The sequence below is a fragment of the Sceloporus occidentalis genome, unplaced genomic scaffold (genome assembly GCF_023333645.1).
Source record: "Sceloporus occidentalis isolate IW3139 unplaced genomic scaffold, rSceOcc1.0.p SCAF_5, whole genome shotgun sequence".
Lineage (NCBI taxonomy): Eukaryota > Metazoa > Chordata > Lepidosauria > Squamata > Phrynosomatidae > Sceloporus > Sceloporus occidentalis.
In genome coordinates this window covers 97,519,283-97,546,349 of record NW_028316985.1, presented here as the reverse complement: position 1 = coordinate 97,546,349, position 27,067 = coordinate 97,519,283, and the positions used below count along the sequence as shown (strand labels likewise).

The 27,067-nt window shown below is 37.4% G+C and overlaps 1 protein-coding gene across 1 annotated transcript in view; it reads left to right on the top strand.

Annotated features, from left to right (window-relative positions):
• ANO2 (anoctamin 2) overlaps nucleotides 1-27,067 on the top strand; it is a 148,466-nt gene extending 121,399 nt beyond the window's left edge. The window contains exons 17-24 of the mRNA XM_089526905.1: nucleotides 1,437-1,494; nucleotides 3,365-3,465; nucleotides 5,596-5,744; nucleotides 6,391-6,543; nucleotides 6,685-6,737; nucleotides 8,422-8,603; nucleotides 23,953-24,058; nucleotides 26,335-27,067. Coding sequence (XP_089383031.1) covers nucleotides 1,437-1,494; nucleotides 3,365-3,465; nucleotides 5,596-5,744; nucleotides 6,391-6,543; nucleotides 6,685-6,737; nucleotides 8,422-8,603; nucleotides 23,953-24,058; nucleotides 26,335-26,616 — 1,084 coding nt within the window. The 3' untranslated portion in view covers nucleotides 26,617-27,067. The remainder of the gene's footprint in view (nucleotides 1-1,436; nucleotides 1,495-3,364; nucleotides 3,466-5,595; nucleotides 5,745-6,390; nucleotides 6,544-6,684; nucleotides 6,738-8,421; nucleotides 8,604-23,952; nucleotides 24,059-26,334) is intronic.

Below are 27,067 nucleotides of genomic sequence, written 5' to 3'. Positions count from 1 at the left end.
TATATAATATATATAATTACCAGCTTGGTAGATTAAGGGAATGCTATGGATGTAACATATCTTGATTCAACAATATTCTTGCAAACAAGCTAGTAGAACGTGGGCTAGACAATGCAACTGTTAGGTGGATTTGTAACTGGTTGACCAGTCAAACCCACAGGGTACTCTTCATCCTATAGAGAAAAGATGAGTGGGGCGCCACAGGGTTCTCCCCTGGGTCCAGTGCTATTCAGCATCTGTATCAATGACTTGGATGAAGAAGGACATTAGGTAGAATTTCCTGACAGTAAGAGCTGTTTGACAGTAGAACACACTCCCTCGGAGGGTGGTGGAATCTCCTTCTTTGGAGGTTTTTAAACACAGGCTAGATGGACATCTGTCAGGAGTGCTATGACTGTGTATTACTGCATGGCTAAGGATTTCACTGAATGGCTCTTGCGGTCTCTTCCAACCCTAAGATTCTATGATCTATAAGATTTTCATGGTAGAAGACATTCAGAAGCAATTTATTAGTGTCCTCTTTCCACACAGTACAAACAAGAATTAGCTAGAGTGCTGTTGCCATTGTCTCTAAGAGTTCCTCCACCAGTTTCACTACCCACTACTGCTTCTGGCCAGTAGTTTTCCTGTTTGAGCTTTTCCACCACCTTTACCATTAGGATCTATCCAAATTCCTTTGGGATTATCTGTTCTCTTTTACTAATACAGCCATTACTTCCCAAAGATGGCTGTTGCATCTTAGGCGCATTACAGACCATCCAAAATGGGCGGTGTGCCACCGCCACCATTTGCAGCAGGGAGGAGCCCCAGAGTCCAAACCGCACAGCTCCTCTGCGCTGCAAAATGAAGCCCCAAAACGGTACTTCTTGTTGCAGAGCGCTTATGACATTGCAAGGCGCCAATGGTGCACTCACAGCATCATATGCTGCGCACAATGTGTGGACGCAACGTGCCCGCTACGTCAAGATAGCGGCACACTGAGTCAACCCTACTACGCCACTTTGGCACGTCTGCAATGCGCCTTTGATATTCCCCCTAGGATGAGCATACCTGGGATTCTAGACTCTTGATCAAGTCAAAACTCCTGAAGGTTTTTTTTTTTTTTTTCAGCTTCTAATGTACTCCAGCTCCCTCTTTGCATTAATGTATGCAACCAAGAGAGGTTGTGATATAATTGCCTAAATCCCAACTAAAATGGACCCATTGAATTCATGAGATTTACATATGCATTGACTCATTATTCAACAAGTGATTATATTATGGCTCCCAATGGAGCCAGGTCAATATAATGGTGTTACATTTATTTCAAAATCTAAAATATATTATATAACATTTGGCCACAAAAAATAAATATTTGATTTTAATGGTATGATTTTTTTTTCTCATACTGATTTAATCATTACACTAAATATGCATTACTTGTATGTTTCTCTCAGGTTTGTTGGACGACCTGGCAAATATGTCTATGTGTTTGCTGGTTACCGAATGGAAGAGGTAAGTACAAAGACATAAACTGTTATTCTTCCATTTTCAAACATACTAGTGATGAAAGAGGTAAATCGAAGATTTGTTTTCACATGAAAATGTATGCAATATATCTAATCCTTATTATTAGGAAAGAAATTGGCAATATCAGGTATTAATCATACTTCCAGAATTCAAGGACAATAGACACAATTGATTACCATATCCATTTTCTTTACATATTTCTGTTACGTGTAAGTCAAGCTTATTTCAGCTTTGTGCATTTGGTCAGACAGGTTTACTTGACATCAAAGCCAAGTATCAGTGGTGTTACTAGGGTTAGTGTCACTCGATGTGGTTATTCATGATGTTACCCTCCCATTGACCTCCTCCCATACCACACCATACAGAATCCTTAGTAATATATCTTTGCATTAATTTACTCATAAATTGTAATTTCCATATATCACTGAATGTATTGGTAACAACTGGGACATAAACAACTTGCAAAATTAAAATTATACCCTTAAACTACAATAGCATATGCACATAATAAATGTGTTTACATATACATGGTTTCATGTGATTAAAGTGAAAATGAGTAATTAAAAAAATTAAAAATTAATTTTTGAAATTTGATTTTTAAAAAAAAAACAAAACTGGGGCCTTTCTTTTCTCCTCCCACTGAACTTCACCCCACTCACACCATCTTTTCGGCAATTTAAAGAGATACAGTTGAATGCCACAACCCCTGTCTGCCAAAAAGCAGATATTTCAGGAGCAGTGGTATTATACACACCCTTAGGTGTCACCTGGTGCTGTCCACACACACCCCACAAACCCGACACACCCATAGTGATGCCACTGTCAGGTATCATCAGCATCTTATTTCGCTCTATAGTTCTGAGGAAACAGATCACAGGAAATAGCTCTGAAACAGTTTTCCGTATAGTACTTTTTGCCAGAGCTTGGAAATAATTAGTTAAATTTGTTCTGTATAAGTTCATGGCACTCCTTTATCACAGCTAAGAAATAAGTGGTTACAATTCATTAGTTAAATGCTCATTTATTTCCATCTTACCCCCACAAGACTTAACACTATTCATTATTCCTGTGATGCCAGTACTGTACCTGCACCTGGATCCTTATACAGAAAACAGTGGTCTAGCATTGATCTTTTTTATTCTATTTGAGAGGGGAGATAAAATGATGTAGTTATTTTATAATGCAGAAAAATGGTCTCTGTATGCTTAGATGCATTAAATATGTTTCTGATTAATTCTGCACTCTTGATTCACTGACTGATCTAGTAAATGCCATGATTTCTTTAAAAGCATATTACAATGAATGGAATTTTCCAGACCTAATTTTCAAAAGTGTGCAGATAACCATATGTAATATGCCTAATATATGATCTCTGATTCTGCTTATCAGCAAATTAACGGTAGCAGAGACTATGGGATATAGAGGAGTTGGTGCATCAGCTTCATCTGACAAAAGAGTATGGTCCTTCCTTTCGTCCTTCCTTCCTTATGCCATTTGTTCATAATAGACTAATAATCTATTCCTCTTTCCATCCAATAATTATTTAATACCTCCAAAACCTGTCTAATTCAGAGGACATCCAGGTTGGATATTTAAAAAAAAAGAAAAAGTAAGCATTGGTTTATGTGTCCATTGATGAAAATAATTATATCATGGCACAGCAGTGCATAATAAAGAGCAAACAGCTTTGATCATCATAGTTGGATGGAGTTAAAACCTCTCTTGTATGCCCCTTATTAACCACTGAATATTATAGAAACAATAAGAGTAGTCTGGGTATTAGACTAGTATCACTCACATGCTGCTATTCTCGCCTCTATTGTACTGATCATTTGTTGTTTCCCTTCCACTTTAGTGTGCTCCAGGAGGCTGCCTAATGGAACTCTGCATTCAGCTGAGCATTATAATGTTGGGAAAACAGTTGATTCAAAACAATGTTTTTGAAATAGGAGTCCCGTATGTATTCAAATCACAATCATACTCTTATTTCTCTAATGTGTATCATGGGCTGGTTTAAATTTGTTGAAATCTATGGAAATGTGTGAACCTGACCGAAGCAACAATGGCCTGTTACAGTCTGCCAAAATAGAGCTGCTTCGGGTCTCTTTGGAGGTATGCTATTTAAATGATGCATGGGTCCTAAGAGTCAGGAGGTCGCGCCAAAGCCACACTCCATTCCTAAGCACTGGAGTGCAGCTTTGGTGCAGCTTCTGGATTCTTAGGATGCATGCATCATTTAAACAGCATACCCCCCAAAAGACCCGAAGCAGCTTTATTTTGGCAGTCTGTAACAGAAGTTCAGAAGCATGCAGCCCTATGATCATAGAAGGCAAGGGCCCTTCTTACATCAAGGCAATGTTGGTTGATATATATGTATGAATTGTAATTAATAAGGTATCTACTTCTGTCACTATTATTGTATTGACTATGTTTAACACTTTCTGTATACTTGTACTTATTGATTGGTTGTAGATGATTCATGGAAAACATACTTGAAAATATAGTTGTCTTGATATTATAATATTTTGATTAGGTCTTTTGGCATTTAGTATGGAACAAGTTGGTAAAAGTAAACAAAAACACAAATAAGTATAACTTACTTTTTCAGTTGCTTTCATGGACATTAAGTGGGATCACAAAAAATTCTATGTGAGAATTCTTGAAAATATGCAATTTTATGGCTTTCTGGGGAAAGCGCCTGACAATTAAACCATATTCAGTTAAACTATACTAAACCATATTCAGATAGTACACAGCATTAAATAGGTGTAGGGACATGGATGCACCTAGATCTTGTCTTCAAATGTCATTGTGCTCATAGCCTGGGAAGGTATAGGAAACTGATGCATTGACAGAAGCATAGTTTCCAAGTTGAGGGAGGTATTAGTCCCACTATATTCTGTACTGGTCAGGCCTCATCTAGAGTACTAATGGGTGCCTCATTTTAAGAAGGATATAGACAAACTGGGGGAAGTTTCAAGAAGGGCAATGTGGATGATAAGAGGCATGGAAAACAAAACATATGAGGAGAAATTGAAGCATATTCTGGGCATGTTCTGCTTGGTGAAGAGAAGACTGAGAGTGACATGATTGCACTCTTTAAATACCAAAAAGAGAAGGGTACTGGCTTGTTCTCTGCTGCCTCAGAGAATCATAGAATCATAGAGACCACAAGGGCCATCCAGTCCAACCCCCTTCCATGCAGGAACTCTCAATCAAAGCATACCCAACAGATGGCCATCCAGCCTCTGTTTAAAGACTTCCAAGGAGAGAGTCTCCACCACACTCCGAGGGAGTGTGTTCTACTTTCAAACAGCTGTTAGAGTAGAACTAGGCCTCATGTTACAGGAGATAGATTTTGATTGACTGTTAGAAGGAACTTCTTGATAGAGGAGATTATCACATGGAGGAGGCAAGCGTCCTTCCGTCATTAAACTGTGTTAATTTCATGATCGTGGGTAAGATTATCACACCCCTGCATGCTTGTCCTGTTCTTCTCCTGTCCATAAATAATCATGGGCCTGTCATTTGGTATTAACTGGAGTTTCCGTTAGTACCAAATGATGTTTACAGACAAGAGAAGAATGGGATAAGTGCATGGGGTGTGATAATCTTTCCCCCTGAAAATGCGATTAACGTGGTTTGACAATGGGGGAAGAACGCTTGCCTCCCATGTAATAATCTCCAGAGAGGACAGTTCTGCAATGGAACCAATTACTTAGAGTGGTGGTGCAGTCTCCTTCTTTGGATGTCTTCAAAAGTAGGCAGGAGAGCTACCTGCTGCGGACAGTCTAGCTGGAGATCACACATTTGAACAAGAAGTTGGACCTGATGGCCCATGGAGAACATGCCAGTTCTAGGATTCTATGATTCCATGTGTCTATAATAACATTTAAGTCGATGCTTATAGGTGTGCCCATATCATCTATATGCAAATGATTGCAAAAGGTTTTAAACTCTTGAAAACTACAGCTGCCAAATGCTTTGAAGAGTGAAGTGAAAGTTTTGTAATGATATGATCTTTTTAAAAAGATATAACATCAAAAAATTTAATCAAATTAATTGTCTACCCTTTTAATTCTACAGCAAATTAAAGAAACTGTTTCGTAAACTGAAGGATGAGAGGTCTGAGACAAAGGAAAGCAATTCTAATCTCTCTAAGCAACCTCAGCAATGGGAACTAGACTATGTCTTGGAACCTTTCACTGGGCTGACTCCAGAATACATGGAGATGAGTAAGGTCTTTGAGTATACTTTCCAACTACCAGAACCAAACTGATGTTTTTCCCAAAAGCCATTAATTCATTTGGTAAAGCATATTAATTTTATTCTTGCTCTTAACTATCAGAACATGAATACCAGAATTACTGAAATTTCTGCTGGTATACTTAAGAACCCAGAAAGTAGTAGTACTAAGTGACTTGCTCTGTCCTAAACAACTTTATCTTGTGCATCTTGTGAAGCTAATATATGCAGAGTTAAATGGGTGCAAAATGATGTGATTCAGACAGCAAGGTGTAATTTGTCTGATGGGTTAAATAACTAAACAAACTTTAGTTGATTATCCATTACATTACCTTTAATCAATGAGGGCAAGGACAGATTGCTTATCTGTAACTGTAGTTCTTGAGTGGCCAACTTCGAATTCACAGTGATGGATTATCAGCACCTACACAGTGCACCATTCAGAACATTCCAGAGCTATTGTATAAAGTTTTAATGAGGAGCCTTGCCCCCTTCACATGTGTCTACCAGGCACATTTCCCTCTGAAAAAGTTTGGGGACTACTGTAATAGGGCAACCAAAAGGCCATAATTTCAAAAATGTAATATATGGGGATATATATAATGTTCTGAGGATCAATGCATTTCTCTTTTCTAGTCATACAATTTGGCTTCGTCACACTCTTTGTTGCTTCCTTTCCTCTGGCCCCAGTGTTTGCCTTGCTCAATAATGTTATTGAAGTCCGCCTTGATGCCAAAAAGTTTGTCAGTGAGCTAAGAAGACCTGATACAGTAAGAGCAAAAGATATAGGTATGTTTTTTAAATTTAAATTGTATTTAAAATTGTGATAGAGGTAATTTGTAGACAAAAAAGATGATGCTCAAAATTTGTTAGCACTCAAAACAGGAATACAAATAAGAGATTTTAACAGTGTACTGTCCTCTCTTACAGGGATTTGGTTTAACATTTTGAGTGGCATTGGAAAATTTTCAGTTATAATTAATGTAAGTATGGGGTCATGATTATTTATGCAGTGAAAACAGCATACTTGATTCTCTCATGCCAAATCTGATTTAAACTGCCAGTAATTTAATTCCTTGGTTTGATGTCTAACTAAATAATTTGAATAAAATTGCTGTGCATATGTTGTGCATAAAGAGTGTCATAAGAGATTATCACACAGGCTTTTATTCCCACACTAGGTGCAAGATGTGAATGCATGGGAAAATCCCATTCTTTAAAAGGTCTGGGAGAAGCCTAGATTGGGTGAAGGATGAGTACTTCCTGGACAGAGCTGTGTGATAGAATCCATCCATGTGCATTTACATCCTGTGCCTAGGGTGGGAATAAAAGCTGGTGTGATAATCTCCATAGGCTGTATCTACAGTGCAAAATTAACTAAATTTGACACAGCTTTAATTGCCATAGCTCAATGCCACAGAATTCTGAAATTTGTAATTTTGTGAGATATTTAGCTTTCTTTGTCAGAGATTGGTTGCCACTACAAACTTAAAAACCCAGAAGTCCATATGATCTATGATAGTTAAAGCAATGTCAAACTATATTAGTCAAGCTACATAGTAGTAGCAACCATAGTTAATACTGTTGATTCTCTACATATTCCTGACATTTTCTCCATGTTTGTGCATATTAAAGCAATGGGCCTTATTCAAGCATCAGTTTTTGGGCTGCAATCCAATGGTCTCTAGTATAATCTAATACAACACTAGATCAAAAATAAGCATCATAAAGCACCTCAAAGAATATAAACATTACTATAGAGAGGAGGAGGAGGAGGAGGAGGAGGAGGAGGAGCATTGTTTGAAGAATATAGGAAATTAGAGTTTTGGCAGTCCCTTCTGTTTCTCTGAAAGAACTGCTGTACAAGCAAAACCAACAATAGTTAAAAGACTCCCTTAGCTCTGGCATAAGGAACAGGCAGGTTCTCGTGGGTTTGGAAAAGAGCCACTGAGAAGCAGGGGTGGGCACTTACATATCTCACCTTGCACTTCATTTGAAATCATTGCATTAACTAACACAGGTTTATGTTACAGATAAATGTGTTTGATTTCAGCTCATCATTCTATTATTGTTTCTAGTTGCTACACTGCTTGACCATCCTTTTTAAAATAAAGCATTCTATGGATCCCAAATAATGGCAGTAAAACCCTTCCAAGATATGTATTTTTAAAAGGCACAAACAAACCACTTCATTTATATACTGCTTCATACTGAACGAAAAGTGTCTAAGCGGTTTACAACTGTAAGCTAAGTGCCCCCAACAAGCTGGGTACTCATTTTAGCAACCTCAGAAGGATGCAAGCCTGAGTCAAGCTTGAGTCCCCTTAGCTGGGATTGAACTTACAACCTTATGGTTTTGAGTGAGTGGCTGCATTTAACCACTGCACCACACATACCAGACTCCTTAGCCTGCCAGCTACTAAAACAGCTACTTTTATTCAGTAGATAAAATAGTGGAAGTGTTACTGTAAACAGGAGATTCATTTCCAAATTGCTCTGTAGACATATATATGCTTGAACTGCTACAAAACTATTTATTTCTCTCTGCATCGCTGGAAATCTTAGTTATCTACCATTGTGACCACCACCATCATCGATAAAGTGAGTGACATCAAAGTATATCACAAGCATTTGCATTTTTTCTTGCTTCCCCCCTCCCCACCCCAGGCATTTGTCATTTCTATCACTTCTGATTTCATTCCACGCCTTGTCTATCAATATGCATACAGCTTTAATGGAACTATGCATGGCTTTATCAATCACACCCTCTCATACTTCAATGTCAGCGATTTTAAGACTGGAACGGAGCCAGAAAATTCACAGTTTCAACAGGAAGTTTCCTTTTGCAGGTAAAGGTACCCCTGACATTCATCCATTCATTCATTCATTCATTTATGTATTTATTTATTTATTTGATTATTATCCTATCTTTCTTCCAGGATGGGATCCAAGACAGGTTCTGCATCTACTGGTGCTATTAACAAATGTCATATGGATTCCGCCTGTCCTCGAAGGCCTTAGCTATATATAATAATAATAATAATAATAATAACTTTTATTTATATACCGCTTTTCCTCCAGATCAAAGCGGTTCACAGTATACTGATTATGTGACGCAAAGCAATATAGTACCTCAGTAATTACATTAACAATTATATACAATTCAATAAAAACCAAAAAACCATATACAAAGCAGTTAAAATTATTGGTTGTGGTTGGACATCGTAATCTAAAGAGAGTCGGAGGTAGGTTTTCAATGCCTTTTTGAAGGCTTCTAATGTGGGGCAGAGTCGGATCTTTTCTGGGAGTGCATTCCAGTGGGTGGGGGCTGAGAGGAAGGAGACTCTGCCCTCCATAACTGCCATCTGCCGGCCTGAGAGGAAGGAGACTCTGCCCTCCATAACTGCCATCCGCCGGCCTGAGAGGAAGGAGACTGTGCCCTCCATAACTGCCATCCGCCGGCCTGAGAGGGAGTTCACCAGGCAGGTCCAGCTCCATCAGGACTAGCCTGGAAGAAGGAAGAGCTCTCCCTCTAATCCATCTGCCTTGGTCCAGGCCTCAGAGGGAGAGAAGAACCACTGGACCTCATCCCCTTTCCCTCCACCATTCCCTTCTCTTTTTGTTTCGTGTCTTTTAGATTGTAAGCCTGAGGGCAGGGAACTGTCTGATTAAAAACAATAATTGTAAGCCGCCCTGAGAGCCATTAGGGCTGAAGGGCGGGATATAAATACCTAAATAAATAAAATAAATAAATAGGGGCTGTCGCCGTATAGGTTCGCCGATGAGTTGCTGATAGTTTTACCCTGGGGTATTCAAGTAAGTATTTCCCCATTGTTCTGAGGGTGCGGAGCGGATTATGTAGGGAGGGGTGCTTCCTCAAGTAACTCGGGCCCAAGCCATATAGGGCTTTATAGGTAATAACCAACACTTTGTATTGAGCCCGAAAGCGAATTGGCAGCCAGTGAAGAGATTTTAATACAGGTGTTATATGGTCCAACCTTGAGGTTCCGGTGACCAATCTGGCTGCAGCGTTTTGAAGCAGTTGAAGCTTCCAAACCTGGTACAAAGGTAGACCCATGTAGAGCGCATTGCAGAAATCCAAGCGAGAGGTTACCAGTGCATGTACTACAGTTTCAAGGTCCTTTTGGTCCAGACAGGGACACAGTTGGCGTATCAGCCGAAGCTAGTACCAAGCACTCCTGGCCATTGCATCTACTTGAGATGATAACTGTAGAGATGAATCCAGGAGTACTCCCAAGCTGCGAACTTTATCCTTTAGGGCAGGGATAGGCAACCTGCGGGCCATGGTCCGGATGCGGCCCGGCAAGGCCTTGGGACCGGCCCCAGCCCGGTCCTGCTGCCGATTGCCGCCAGAGCTCTTGCGTGAGGGCGTGGGGCCTTTGGCCTATCAGGAGGAGGGGGGCAAGCGGCAGGCAAGGGGGCAATTGTCTATAGAAGCCTCCGAAACATGCATTTATATTAACATTTTTTAAAAAATCAGCAATTTTTTTTGCGTGTCCTCCATTTTTTTAAAAAAGTGTCCTCCATTTGAAAATTTTGTCCTACATTTGTCCCGGTTTATTTATTTATTTAATTTTTAATTTTTTTTAATTATTTATTTTTTGGCTTCGGCCCCCCAGTTGTCTGAGGGACAGCAACCTGGTTCCTGGCTCAAACAGATTGCCTACCCCTGCTTTAGGGGAAGCGTAATCTTATCAAGAATAGGGTTGCAAATTTCTCTTTCTGGACTTGGGGAACCTATCATGAGTACCTCTGTTTTCTCTAGATTCAGCTTGTTTGTTTTCCCTCATCCAGCCCATTGCTGACCCCAGACAGGCATCCAGAGGAGAAGTGCCATCCTTAGTCACTGTATCAGTCGGAGACATGGAGAGATAGATCTGGGTGTCATCAGCGTACTGATAACATGCTTCCGGATGATCTCTCCCAGCGGCTTCATGTAAATGTTGAACAGCATGGGGGATAGAATGGCACCCTGAGGAACGCCAGATGTTAGCTCTCTTTTACAAGAGCAACTATTCCCCAGCCTCACTGACTTGGAACCTTCCCGAGAGGTAGGATTGGAACCACTGGAGCGCAGTGCCCCCGACACCAAACTCTCCCAGGCATTCCAGAAGGATACCGTGGTCGATGGTATCAAAGGCCGCTGAGATGTCCAAAAGCACTAACAGGGGCAGATTTCCCCTGTCAATGCCTAGACGGAGGTCATCGACTAAGGTGACCATGGCAGTCTCAGCTCTGTGTCCCACTCTGAAGCCAGTTTGAAATGGGTCCAGATAATCGGTTTCATCCAAGACTGCTTGGAGTTGAAAGGGGACTGCCCTCTCAGTCACCTTGCCCAAGAATGGTAGTCGGGAGACCAGTCTATATTACTCATTACCAGGGGATCAAGGGAAGGTTTCTTCAAAAGAGGTTTTACTATTGCCTGTTTTTAAGGTGACGGAAATGTACTTTCCCGAAGAGATGCATTTACTATCAGACGTAAAGCAGTTCTAATAGCATCTCCTCCCTGAACGGTCAACCAAGAAGGGCAAGGGTCAAGGGGACAAGTTGTCCTTTTCACCTGACCAAGGAGCTTGTCCACATCCTCGGTATTAGCAAACTCAAAACTATCCAGAATAACCTTGTTTCCAGAGTCACTGGAGGCCTCTGCTACAGCTTCTGTCAAAAGACTGGCATCAAGAGCAGCCCTTATCTGAGAGATTTTATCGGCAAAACAGTCATTAAAAGGCTACAGTTGGCTCTAATAAGGGATTCAGGGTGGCCAGGGGTTGTGTTAATTCCCTAACCACCCTGAACAGCTCTGCTGGATGAGACTCTGCCGATGCAATCCGTGCAGCACAGAACAGGACAGCCAATTAAAGCAATAAAAAGCCAAGATAAAAATATATAAGAAATAAAGATATAATAAAGAGCAACATAGAGAATGCTCCTATGAGCAGGGAGAAAAGGTGGAAAAGACAAACAAGGAAGGAAGTGGAGATTGATAGAGAAACGGAGGGCTGGAAACCTAGAAAGAGTTAAACGCGGAGCCCAGCACTGAGAGGAAACGCAGGCTGAAAGGGAGGGGCGTGGAGCCTGACTACACTCGCATCACAAAGCCTACAAAAGCCCACAGATTTAAGGAACACGTGAAGCAGAATACACGGACTGGAGTAAAGGAAACGTGGAACCTGGTCGGAGATGGCGAAGAACTGAAGTGAGGAAAAGACGTGGGACTAAACAGGCACAGACCAAAGACCAGAGAGAACCCGAAGTGAAAAGAGGACATTAAGGAGGGACTCGATAAGGGCACGGAGAACACAGACGTGGAGACAGCGATATAGTAGAAAAAGACCCAGAAAGAGGTGGGAGAGGAGTGGTTTGAGAGAGACTCGGAGCGGGAAATAGAGAGGGAGAGAACAATGGAGGTGCTAAGACTGAGGACAGATATAAAATTATAATAATAATATTTTAAAAAATTGATAGAGGACATTGAAATGGAATAAATTAGAAGGTGTGTACAGAGGAAAGATCAGCATTAAGAACTTTGTTTCAGAAATTTGTTCAACATACTCAGGAAGAAGGGAAAAACGGAGGACTATATGGACATGAACATTTGGGATCTCCTGGGGGAATATTGAAGGGGGGAGCGATCTGAAGGAGAGAAAGATTTAAAAAAAAGGAAGCAATTGAAAAGAGTTAATGAACACCAGAGCAACAATAAGAAGAAAAGAAGGTGGAAAAGAGACAGTAAGATATTAATAATATAATATAATACCACATTATACTATACAATAATATTATATAATAATATTAAGCTTTGTTTGAGGTATACTATTGGTTCAATGAACTGAGTTTGTCTTACCTTTCTTATTGCTTATTTTTATATTGCATAAACTAAAATATGATAAGATAAAAGATACTAAGGGCTATTGAAATTATAATTAACTGTTAACCTCACGATATATTGTCACGTTATCCCTTATTATTTAAATTTTGTAATTTTTCTGAGGAAGGGGTTAGAAACATTAGGAGAAAAATTAAGTTGTAGACATTAGTGAACTAACTGATGGAATTCTAAGATTAAGGTTAGAGGAGTGTAAGATATATTAGAAAATGATGGGAACTAAAGTGTAACAGAAGTTTGTCAATAAGTGGGGGATTTGAAATTAAGATTATAAGGTATTAAGGTACTAATTGAATTATCTATGATAAGTTTGAACAGGCCATAGATATGGCAGCCTCCAAAAAAGCATCATCACAATTACAACTTCAACAAACTCAAATAAGAAGAGGATCAACAGAAGACACAATGAGAGTAACTGATCCCAACATGCTACTACTGGAGGAAATTAGAAATATAAGACAAGAGATGAAAGAACTGAGACAGGAGATGAAAGAAGATCTAAGGGAAACGAGTCAAGAAACAAGAGATGAAATTAAAGAAATTTGAGCAGAAATGAGGAAAGATCTGAAAAAAGAACTTGACAACATTGGGAAAAAGATGGACAAAATGAATCTGGATATAACAAAGACACAAAAAGAAGTAGAAAAAACAAAGGAAAAAACAGCAAACATTGACACAGAGGTAAAAGAGTTGAAACAAAGACAAGAACAATTACAAATTAAGGATTGGTCAAATGAATTACGTTATAGAGATAGATGTATTAAAATTCGAGGCATCTGAGAAGAAAATAATGAAAATCCTTTGGTACGAATATTACGCTCTCTTGCAGAATATATTGGATATTCAATTGAAAAGACTGAAATGGACATTGATAAAATCTTTAGAATAAATTCAAGATTGGCGAAAGACAAAGGAATTCAAAGGGACACAGTAATATGTTTTACACGGACTATGACGAGAGAGTTGGTTATTCAAAGAAGCTACAAAGAACAGCTTATAATTGATGATGTCAGAGTTAAAATCTCCACCGTAGATAATGACAGAGCATCAGAACTATAAACCCCTAGCCCAAATCCTGAAGATGTTGGGTCTAGATTACAAATGGGAGAAAATTGAAGGAATCTCTTTTACTTACAAACAGAAAAGATATAGAATTGACAACATTGAAAAAGCCAAGGAGATGGAACAAAAAATAAGAAGAGGAAATAAAGATGACGGAGAGATAAAGACATTTAAAACAAGAGAATGGAAAGTATCTCGACATGGAGAAAAGAAGAAGGAGGAAGATAAGGAAGAACAAGGTTTAAGGAAGGAAGAAGAGAATATTAGAAAAGAATCATCAATTGACAAATCGGACAAAGACGAATCTGCTCAAGAAGATACTGGAGAAGTGAATAGAGATGAAGGGACAGAAGAAGGAATTAACAAAGAACAATAGAGAGACATCACAGAACAAGAAAGTATTTTATTTTAATAAGTTGGAAATAAATAATTAAAATCAAAAAGGGGCGGAAGGGGTGGAAAATAAATATATATATAAACTTATACACACACACACACACACACACACACACACACACACACACAGAGTGGGCCCTTGTTATATGCTGGAGTTTGGTTCCAAGATCCCCCGTGTATAATAAAATCCGTGTATGCTCAAGTCCCATTAAATATAATGACATAGCAAAATGGTGTCCCTTATAAAAAATGGAAAATCAAGGTTTGATATTTGAAATGTATACCTTTTGTGAACATTTTCAAACCGTGTATGCTTGAATCGGTGTATAAAAAATCCGTGTATAAGAAGGGCCAACTGTATATACATACATACATACACACACACATACTTACATCCATAAAAACAATAGAAGAATAAAAGGAAAAATGGTTTTAAAGATCTTATCATGGAATGTAAAAGGAATAAACACCAAATACAAAAGAAGTATAATATTTCACCAATTAGAAAAATTAAAAGGAGATATTATTTGTATTCAAGAGACCAAAATAAGGAGCAAAGAGGTTAAATACTTAAGGAACCCTAAATTGGGACAATGTTTTGCCTCGACTTCAGACACAAAGAAGAAAGGTGTGACGATATATGTCAAAAGACAGTATAATGCAAAAGAAATATTCAAGGACAAAAATGGCACATATCTTGCAGTAGAGGTTAAATTTAAAGATTTTACAGTACTAGTTGTCGGGATATATGCTCCTTCGGAAAACAGAGAAAAATATTTTACGACAATAGTAAATGAATTAAAAGACACAGACTATGACAAAATTTTATTACTTGGTGACTTTAATGGAGTTATCCAACCAGAAATAGATAGAATCTCCAATATAGGTAAACCAATAAGGAAAAATCAAGGGAAATTGCCTAAATCTTTTTTTTCATTACTGGAAGAAAATAATATAGTTGATATATGGAGACATAAATATAATCAAACAAAGGGTTACACTTTTTACTCGGAGGTACATGAGTCCTTTTCTAGAATCGACCTATTCATTGGTACAAAAACATTAATACCTAAAATAGAGGCAGTGGAGATCCTGACGAAAACAGCATCAGATCATAATCCCATTATGTTAAAACTACAGGAAAAGAAACAAGACTATATATGGAGACTTAATAATGATCTGCTGAATGAAGTGAGTATTGTGGAAAAAGTTAAAAAGGAACTGAAATGGTACTTTGAAATCAACACAACAGAAGGGATGAAACAAAAAACGATATGGGACGCAAGCAAAGCCTTCATTAGGGGAATATTTATAAAAATAAATGCGGAAAAAAGAAGAGTAGAGAAAAGAAAATGAGATTCGAAGAGAACTCAACAAAAAAGAAGAGGAATGGAAAAGGAAAGGAGATAAGACACTTAAAATGGAAATCCAAATTTTGCAACAAAGATTGAAATCAATGATAATTAAGGAAATAGAAAGGAAACTTAAAAGCTGTAAAAAGAAACATTTCGAGTATGGAAATAAAGCTAATAAATTACTTGCAAATAAATTATAAAGAGAGAGAGAGAAAAGGTTAATAACAGAAATCCATCATGAAGGAGCAACAATTACTAATCAGGATAAGATACATAAAATATTTCTGGAATATTTTGAAAAATTATACGGGATTCAAATACGAGATACCGATAAAGATAAAGATATAAAAGATATACAAGGTTATCTAGAAAGACAAACAGTAGTTAAATTGAATGAAGAACAAAAAGAACAACTGAATCAAGAAATCTCAAAGGAAGAAGTTATTGTGATAATCAAAAATATAAGACAAGGGAGAACTCCTGGTCCAGATGGTCTATCATCAAATTACTACAAAAAAATGCAAAAAGTATTAACAGAACCTATAACTAAAGTGTTGAATGATATAAAAAATAACGGAATACCGGAATCATGGAAGGATGCTTTCATAACCTTGATCCCCAAGGAAGGGAGAGACAAATTAGACATTGTTAATTACAGACCCATTTCCTTAATAAACACAGATTATAAAATATTTACCGCAATCATAGCTGGAAGATTAAAGAAATTATTACAAAATGTTATTCATAATGACCAAAATGGCTTTATACCTAACAATCAAATTAAGGACAACTTAAGAACAGTATTAAACATAATAGAACACGTTGAATGTCACAATGAAAGAAAGCTTGCTATGATACTGTTGGATGCTGAGAAAGCATTTGACAGGGTTAAATGGACTTTTTAAGAAGAAGTGATCAAAAGAATGGAAATGGGACAAAACTTTAATAAATGGATTCAAAATATTTATAGAGAACAAAGAGCGCAATTGATGATAAATGGAGAAAGAACTAGAACTTTTCAGATACAAAAAGGCACAAGACAGGGGTGCCTTCTATCTCCATTACTTTTTGTCATGATATCAGAAGTATTAAATAATGCCATACGAACTAATTCAGAAATAAGAGGAGTAACTATAAAAGATCAAACATTCAAAATTAAAGCATTTGCTGAGGATATGATTTGTTTCTTAGAAGAACCAATTGTAAGTATTGGGCATTTAAATTCAACTATAGACGAATATGAGAAAGCATCCGGCTTCAAAATTAACTCGAACAAAACAGTTATTTTAACAAAAAACCAAAACAAAAAAGAAGATTTGGAATTAAGTGAGAAATCAGGATTCAAAATAGCAACTAAGGCAAAATATCTGGGAATATATTTAACAAAAAAATAATATTGACTTGGTTCATAACAATTATAACGCAATATGGAAGGAAATACAGAAAGATCTAATTAAGTGGTCAAAATTAAAACTATCTCTTTCAGGAAGGATAGCAACCATTAAAATGCAAATATTACCAAGACTGATGTATCTATTCCAAAATATCCCCATAATATCTGATGAAAAAGTATTCGATAAATGGCAAAAAGATCTAGCCAACTTCATATGGGAAGGGAAGAAAGCAAGAATTAGCTGGAAGCTGCTAACAGAAGATAAAGAAAAAGGGGGCTTTGCACTTCCCAACCTTAAATTATACTATTATGCTTCATGTTTACAATGGCTAGAAGAATGGGTCAAACTGGAAAACAGAAGAATATTAACATTGGAAAGCAGTAACTTAAGATTTGGATATCATGCATTCTTGTGGTACAACAAAATTAAGCATTACAAAGACTTCCAATATCACTTTATTAGAAGATCTCTTTTAAAAATTTGGTTAAAGATTAGGAAACAATTTTACCAAGAAATCCCAATGTGGGTATCACCACAAGAAGCATTCCAATATCAATCAAGAGATAAAGAAGACTCTTGGTTAAAATATAAAGATATAATAACAGTAGATAAAGAAGGAAATTATAATATCAAGAATCAAAAACAATTGGAACATGAAGGAATAAAGATACAATAGTTTGCTTATAATCAAATATTTGAACAATTCAAAAAAGATAGGAAAACTATGGGGTTTACAAGAGAAAAGAATGAATTGGATAAAATACTCACAGATAAGGGGGGAAATCATATATCTAAATATTACAAAATATTAAAAAATAGAAATATGGAAAACGAAAATGTGAAACATGTAATGATAAGATGGGAAAAAACATGGAAAATCACAAATAAATTTACACTATGCCAAGAATACAAAGAGAACTTCCTTAAAATGATGTACAGATGGTATATGACACCCTTTAAATTGAATAAGATATATAAAACAGGAGATATAAAATGCTGGAAGTGTCATAAACCAGAAGGGTCTTTTTTTTCACTTATTGTCATGCCCAGCCTGGAGGATGGCTTGGAGGACTCAGAGGATGAGCTAGAGCCCCTGGGACCTGAACCTGTCATGGAGGAGCCAGAGGCTGGCCCTAGTTCTGCTGGAGCAGAGTCTGTGGCCCCTCCAGAGGTTCAGCAGTCAAGTTTGCCTGGTGCCGAGGCTGTGGACATGGAGGAGGATCTGGGCAGTGTGCCTACCTTCAAGGAGCGTCGAGCAGAAAGAGAGGGCCTTCGCAGATCTCGGAGGCTTTATCAGAAGCGTCTTCGTAATCAGACACAGCTGAAGGCCGGCTCCTTGCCTTCTTAAGCACCTGGAGCATGTGTGGTTCTTTGCCAGTGGATATCTAACTCTTTTAGAGGAAAGACTCTGTCTCTGGCTCCTTTGGCTTCTTGTCTTAACTACCCGGAAACCTTGACCTTGGACTGCTTTATCGACCTGCCTATCTGTTACCCTGAACCTCGGACCGTCTGACAATTCTCTTGGTAATCCCTTTTGGTAGAACTACTGTGAATCTCCAGGACTGTGTAGCTTACACTGACTTTGCTGTGCTGGGAGGGGGTTTGTTTGTTTGAGAACTAGCTGCCTTATCAGCCCTTTGGCTGCTTTCCCGGACACTTATGGTGGAACTGTTCAAAAGCTAAAGAATATTGGAAAAGAATACAAAAATTGATGGAGGAGATATTAAAAATTCAAATTCCATTAGAGCCTTTAACTTTTCTATTAAGCATGACATACAAATTAAAAATTGATAAGAAAGATATGCGTATTGTATTATACATGGTTACCACGGCGAGGATTTTATATGCGAAGTATTGGAAGCAGGAAAAGATACCGTCAGATGAAGAGTGGTTTGTTAAATTGAGAGAAGCAATGGATTTGGATATATTGACATCTGTTTTGAAAGATAGTAATGGTAAATTAACTAGTGAAGATTGGAACTGTCTTAGAGAATTCAGTATATTAAAAGGCTGGAATTTTGATTAAAGGGTAAATTAAGATAATCTCTGACTAATTTCTGATTCACTTATTTGATGTGTGGGTGAATATATAAACAATATATAATTCTCTCTATATGGTTAGGAGTTAAGATTTACGAATTAAGAATAAAAAAATTTGGACTTATGAGGAAATACAAGAAACTATAAAGGAAAACAATTTTAAAAAATTATTTTTTGAATAAAATAAGGTGATTACACTTGACAAGAGAAGATCTGAATTATCTGATGAACAATACTCGGTATAATATTATGTTCTATGTTTGTGTTGTTTTGTTTGGTTTTCATGTTAATAAGTGTAATGTGGATTATGAACTTTTGTTATATGTATATTTGTCTATTTTTATGAATAAAAACAAACAAACAAACAAGAACGAGTTCTTTGCTGCATCGATTGCCACCCTGTAAGAATGTAACATGTTCTCATGGAGTGTCTTGTCAGATAAGTACTGATGTTTCCGCCAGTAGCATTCTAGTCGTTGTGCAGCCCACTTCATCTGGCGAAGGTTTTTAGTGTACCAGGGTCTTTTATTTGGAGCAGGCTGGTAAGGACACTCGGGAGCGATACTGTTTATTACCCCGGTGAGGTTCGAATTCCAATTTTCAACCAGGGTGTCAACAGGATCGCCATCGTTCCCAAACATAATACCCTCTAAGGCTTCTTGGAACCTTTTGGGTTCCAACAGCTTTCGAGGGCGGACCAGTATAATAGGTCCTCCAACCCCGAGTAGTTTCTGGATCGTGGCTTTCAGTCCTACTCTGACCAGGTAATGATCCGTCCATGACAGAGGGGAAATATCATTTATTTCCACCCACGGATTATCTCGGTCTGTACTAAAGACTACATCGAGTGTATTACCAACACAATGTGTTGGACCTGAGACCAATTGGGACAGGCCCATGGCTGTCATGGATTCCATGAACAACCGAGCCGCACTGGATGGATCTGATAAGCTGGCCTCAAAGGGGATATTGAGGTCCCCCAGGACTAAAAGCCTAGGGGACTCCAACACCAGCTCCGAGACCAGCTGTGTCAGCTCGGCCAGGGAGTCTGTTAGGCTACGGGGTGGACGGTAGACCAACAGAATCCGCAGACGGTCCAGCAGAGTTTTAGTTTTTCTGAAGGTTTATTTTATTTTACTCAGGCTCAATATGTCTAACTCTTTAAATATATTTGTTTTCTGTGAGAAAAATATTATATTTCTTCTTTAATCATTTAGAAACTGCCTCAGAGTTACAGATCATACTTGTTATGGTCAGTTGGTTGGTAAAGTTATTTGAGAGTATCTGAATATTTGAGAGTATTCTAATTAATCTTATACTCTGTGTAACCTTTGTAAATAGTTATGTAACAAAGATTAAAGAACCCTCATTTGAGAGAAACCTTGCTGTACTGAGATTTATTCCTGTGTGTGATAGGAAGTTTGCTACACATCTTGTCTGGGTACATAAACTCAGCTTGTGTTCTCTTCAGCAAGGGTTATGAACCCAGCATGCATCTTGACAAAACTTATGATAAACAGAGAGAATAAGAAAGAGAGGAACAGACATATGGACTTCAGATATGGAATGCACTGAATTTGATTAAAGCAGTATTTGGGGGAGCATCCTTTAACAGCAGTTTAATCTATTAAAACTGAGCACTACTGCTTTTCTTTGAGAAAAGAATCTGCTTGTACTGCAGTTCTCTGAGTGCTGAGAAAAAAGAAGCATTCTAAAGCAGTCTGGAACTTCAGGCAAATGAAAAGTTGATATGGAAAAATCATGGGCTGCAGTTCCATGGAGAAGGGACTTCTGGCAAGGGATAGGTTACATCTAACGTCAGTTGGCAGAAACGTTTTTGCCAACAATCTCAAGAATTTGATCAGGAGGGCTTTAAACTGAGTTATGTGGGAGACAATATTCTGGAAGTCAAAAGGGCTGGAGAAAATAGCCAAACTGTCATAGAGGGAACAAGGCAAAGGGTGCAAGGACCCAACAGTGGAAGGCAAAAAAATCTTGCACAGGCAGCAAGTAAAGGGAACACATGGTCTTCGATGTCTCTACACTAATGCACAGAGCACTAATGCACAGGAAATCAGCAAGATGAACTTGAACTCCTAGTACAACAAAGCAAATATGATATAATAGGCATTACTGAAACCTGGTGGGATGAGTCTCATAATTGGAATGTAGAAATAGAGGGGTATAACCTTTGTGAGAGAAACAGGCCAAACAGGAAAAGAGGAGGAATAGGATTATATGTCAGGGATATTTACACCAGTGAAGAGATCCAGGACATCAAAACTGGAAGCCAGGTGGAGAGCATCTAGATAAAAATTAAAGGGGAAGGAAACAACAAGGATGTTATTGTGGGAGTCTACTACAGACCCCCAAGTCAGACTGAGGAATTGGATGATGCCTTTCTAGAACAGATGGCCACACATTCAGAAAGAAGAGATGTAATAGTGATGGGTGACTTCAACTATCCTGACATTTGCTGAAATTCAAACTCAGCCAAATCCTCAAGGTCTAATAAATTTCTCTCTTGTCTTGAACGTGATTTCATTGTCCAAAAGGTGGAAGAAAAAACAAGGGGGTCAGCAATTTTAGATCTGATCCTAACCAACAAAAATGGTGGGATCAATGGGATGCAAGTAGTGGGATTCTTAGGTAGGAATGATCATATTCTCCTCGAATTTGTTATACAGTGGAAATGAGAAGCCAGGCATAGTCAGACACACTTTCTAGACTTTAGAAGAGCTGATTTAAGTTTTAGTCAATAGACAAACAGATAAGCAGAATTCAAAGTAATAAACACTCAGGGCTCAATGTCCTTGGCCTGAAGCCTCCAGAGCTATCCTGCCTATCTCCATTCCAATATTGTAGACAATCACAATCCCAGTCTAATATACCAGCTTTGATTGTGAGTTATTTATAAACTTTTGCTTTCCAAATCAGCCTACCAATAATAGCCAACAGGTGTCTTGATGTGAGTTTCTAGAGCTATAAGGCAGCAAATGCAATGTAGAAACTAAAAAACTTTCAAACTTCCTTTGTACGCACACCAATAATTCTCTCAGTCTGCCTAGAATTTACAAAACAAGCAGTACTAGTCTGCAAGATTCTTCCATAAAGTCACAATAAAGTTTTACAAATAAACAACATGAAAGAGAAAAAATTCAAACAATTACAAATTCAATTAAAAAGAAACTTCAGACAGAATTCTTCTTCCAATACTTCAGGGAAGAAGCTCATTAGTAAATTCAAGTGTAGGTGGAAATATAACAAAATAGGATTCAAAGATTTTCTTTCCTTAAGGTACTGTATTTAAGATATTTTGATGAGAAATGCTCTTGTTAGATTCAATTACAGAATATTAACAGCACAGAAGACACCCTGATCTATGCACATTGGTAATTCTAACACTGAAAGTGTTTATTTGGAAAGTGGTTGTTCAAATCCGATATAGTATCAAGATTTGGAGGATAACATAATAACTAGAAAGAGCTGAGGGCTTGCCAAAATAAACCACATTTACTGAGTAATACCAAGCCCCATTCCACAGTCTAAAGAGAAATATAGTATAAGTAAAAGCTAGGGCATATATATATATATATATATATACATATATATATATATATATATATATATATATATATACACACACACACACACACACACACACACACACACACACACACATACATGGAACTGGACAGGAAGAATATGTCCACATTCCACTGCTGGACCAATCAACACCTTTTTACATGTTCAGTTATGGTATTATGCTGTAGAATTTGTCTGAACTTGGATGGATCATTTTTCAGTAGCATTGGTCAATATAGCTGGAAAATTCAGAAGAATTTTCTGAGATTTTCTTGTTCAACAATCTGTCCATTGGTTTGTAGTGTTCCTTGGAGTTCCATTTTATTCCTCATTGTATTAATGTGACCTGCTGGGAGAGGGTTTTCAGAATTGGTCCAATAAAACTGGTCCAATTTCCAATAAAATTAACCTTCAGGATTATGTAAAATAAAGAATTCTGAATATCGCCTCTAACATTTAATTAGAATTCTGTATTTTACATAAACCTGAATCTCAGAATGTGAAGACCATTTAGAGAGAGCACATAAACTGCCAGTTCAAAGTGTTGATTATAACCTATCTCTTTCAACAAGCCTACCCTCCCATTCCATCTAAGATTCTACCTCCCCTATTGTTTCTGCAGTTTGGTTTTAATAGACTGCTATGTTTTTAACAGTTTTTTATCCAATGCTCTTACTGTCGTTTGAATTTAATTCTATTTTAATATGTATTTTATGATGTAGACTCTTTTTTACTGTTTTTACTGTTTGATTAACGACAATTTTACTGTTTGATCATTGGCAAAGCGGTTTATAAATAAACATTTATTATATAAGTGACTTGGGACTAGGCTGTTGGAGATGTGAAGGACCTATGAGACTGCCTGGGTTTTAATATTAGAAGCAGTGGTGGAAATGTGAGAAATGACTTCCTTGTTGGTTGTTCCTAGATTTTAGAAGTCCTATTTTATTGTCCTTCCACCTGCAAGCAAAAATGGTTTAGTCAAACATTCAGTTGTATTTGTTTTTATGTGAATTTCATTGCAGTTAGCCACTCCGCTTTGTGACAAGAATGTACAATATAAATTTAATAATTATTAAATAAATAAATAAATAAAGGAATAAATTTAATACATTTTTTTAAAATTAATACTTAAGTATTCTGTATTAAGAATTTTAAAAGTTATTAAGTGTCAGTCAAAATATTTAATTCACCAGTCTAACTTAAACATTGACAAAACACTCCAATCTTACATAACATGCATGTGATTATGACTGTTAAATTTTAGAGGCAGTATTCAGAATTCTGTATTTTACATAATCATGAAGATTAATCTCAGAATGTACTTTTGTTAGAAATAAATTATGCTAATTACATAGCTGATGGAGAACTGTTTAACAAGGCACTTCTTGATGTGTGTGATGCAGACAAGATGTTGCTATCAAATGTACAATTAAAATACAATGGCTTCATTTTACAGATTTAAGGATTATAGGGAAGCGCCATGGTCTGAAAACCACTATGAATTCTCGAAGCAGTACTGGTCTGTTCTGTCTGCTCGTTTGGCATTTGTCATTATTTTTCAGGTAAATCTTTTGTTTGTTATGTTACTTTATTGTTTCATATAATATATTTATTGATGTCTGCAACATATGTATATCTCATTTGTCTATTGAGCCCTCCCCCCTCCCAAAAAAGCCCCTTGGCCACTATCCACTGGAAAGTACATTATTAATCACACCTGGGGGGAAAAGCATTAAAATATTCTGGCAATCTGTCACTCACCCAAACATTGGTGAGTGATAGGTATAAATATGAAGAAAAGTTTGAAAATGAGTGCATTTCCTGTCTTCAGCACTTCAGCAAAACTGCCAATGAAGTTTAAATTTTCGCCATAACTCTGGGAAAACCAGACCCATTACAAAATTCCATATTTTTGCAAATGACCAAAATGACCAAAATAGCTATGGCATAAGTTTGATTGGCTGTGCCACCATTTGAAACATCCAATAAAAATGTTGGTTGTAGGCCAAAGTCCTCTTGCTGTATGTCCTTTGGTGGAATTGCAGAAAGAGGTATTAATTACCTCCTTGTTGCAATTTCTATCCCCCTCGCAGTTTTAAAGACATTAACAATCAGAGGGGAGGCACCCAGTCTCCAGCCAGTCCTAGCTGTGATTGTGTAGCTGGGATAACACTCTGTCACATCACAGATCTTTACCCCAGGGAGACAACATGCATCTTCTTTTTAAATATTTAGTCATTTGTTTTAGGAAGGCACATCCAAAACTTCAGTCGGAAAGGGTGGGCAATGGTTGTCATGTATTAGCTCACCTCATTTCAGAGGCACAGGCTTCAGTAAAGACAGAAAGCTTTATTGAAGAAACTAAAGATTTTCATAGCATGGTATTATTGTCTGGACTGATGTACTTTGGGTTACAAAGTATATTAGTTAGCAATTCAAACATTTTTGTGCTCACCAACAATTTGTTTTTGAACCAAAACATTCCCATTCCAAGAGCTACCCCTCCTTTCCTCTCCACACCAAGGATTCCTATCAAATTGACCTTGAAAGTTCAAAGCACATTCTTCTATCCCTTAGTAGCCAACTTCAAGAAAGATAAAACAGTCTTTCTACACAGCATCACCACTTATGTTGCATAATCCCATCACTCAGTATTACAACAAAGTGTATACATCATACAGCCAGCAACCATGGCAAGACCTATGATCCTGACAATGGTAGACCCCTACAATGAGTTAACTTTTGTTTCTCTCCCTTTTAATTTTTACCCAAAGGCTTTCAACTTGTTTTCCATTCTCCCATTACTTGCCTCCTCACAGGTATACACATCTTTGACAAATAATGCTGCTGTGTGACAAAGATTATTCCTTCCCACTATCCTTAAATTTAAATTAACCAATTATTTCCCTAAATGAAATGTATCCCTCTATGGCTGGCTGGCTATATTATACTGGAACTAGCTAAGATGGCTGCAACCAAGAAAAATAACAATTGTTTCCAGGACCCAGATTCAATAGAAAACAAGTGAGGAAAGAGGAATGCTATCAGTTAAAGAAAATGACCCTAATGCTGAAATGGTGTAATATTGCTAATACAGTGGACCCTTGTTATACGCTGGGGTTTCGTTCCAAGATCCCCCGTGTATAACAAAATCCGTGTATGCTCAAGTCCCATTAAATATAATGACATAGCAAAATGATGTCCGTTATAAAAAATGGAAAATCAAGGTTTGATATTTGAAATTTATGCTTTTTAAAAAATATTTTCAAAAACCGTGTTTACTTGAATCCATGTATAAGAAGGGCCGAGTGTACTTTTGCCTACAATTCTTGGATAATATTTTAAAAGGCTCAGTGGAAATTGGTGAAAGTCAATTTCTGAAATGTTGCCTGAGTCTAGATGTGACACATGATCAGTGGGAGTGGGAAGAGAAGGAGCACAAAGGAGAAGGGGTGAGGGAAACCTAGGATATTTCAAGAACAAATTTGGGTGCAAAACCATAAGTATGCCATTAAAATCAAAACAAAAAGAACTAGAAAGTCTCAATAGCTCCAGAGACTTTGTCTTTTCTGCATAGGAATTCCCACCAAGATTTCACTTGAAGTAAAATCTGATGTGAATTTTTCATTACAATAATATCCCGAACCATTTCTGAAGATATCTTGACTATCCCTCAGTTATCACCTGAAAGTAAATTTTTGGAGCAAACGTTTCAGAAATATTTAATTTTGTGATAAAAGAATTTTGATAATGTTAGCAGCATTAATGTTAATACACATCAATGTGTGTCATATTGACTGTCCTCTTTCACCTGTTTATTTTGTTTATTTTATGACAGAACCTGGTAATGTTCCTTAGCATGCTCGTTGACTGGATGATCCCAGATATTCCCAAGGATATTAGTGAACAGATCAAGAAGGAGAAGAGTGTGCTGGTTGACTTCTTCCTGAAAGAAGAATATGAGAAATTGAAACTGATAGAAAATTTTATAATGCAAGACAAGCAAAGTAGTAAGAGTGATAGAAGAGGAAAGAGAAATCGGGCTGCCAGTTTTTGCCAGTTCAGCCACAGTCAACGAGGCAGTTTTACATCTTTCAGTTCACAGCATACAGATGTGTGACCTCTAAAGGGCATATTTACTACAAGTTAATTATTTATTCCCTCTCTACAGAGAACCTTGACAACTGTAGTTGACAACTGTAGATAGGGGCTTGAGTTCTGTGATTTTACTCTCATCTTGCTACAGTTCCCAATAACTGTCTTCATGAACCATATTGAACATTTGTATATCTCTTGTATGAATTGAATTTGAAGGAGGAATGTGGAAATGAGTCAGAAGAGCAAAATGGTTATAGATATAGCCAAGGAGATCATATTGATTTTTCAGTAACACCAGCTTTTAACACTATATAATATCCAACTTCACAATATACTCATACAATGTAAGTGATACAATCCTGTACATCACATTTGGTCTTCTTTTAGTTGCCATGGGATTCCTGGTTGTTTTTGACGAAATAAATTAACACAGGTGACCCTCTAGAATATATTTAGATTTCAGCAATCATTTC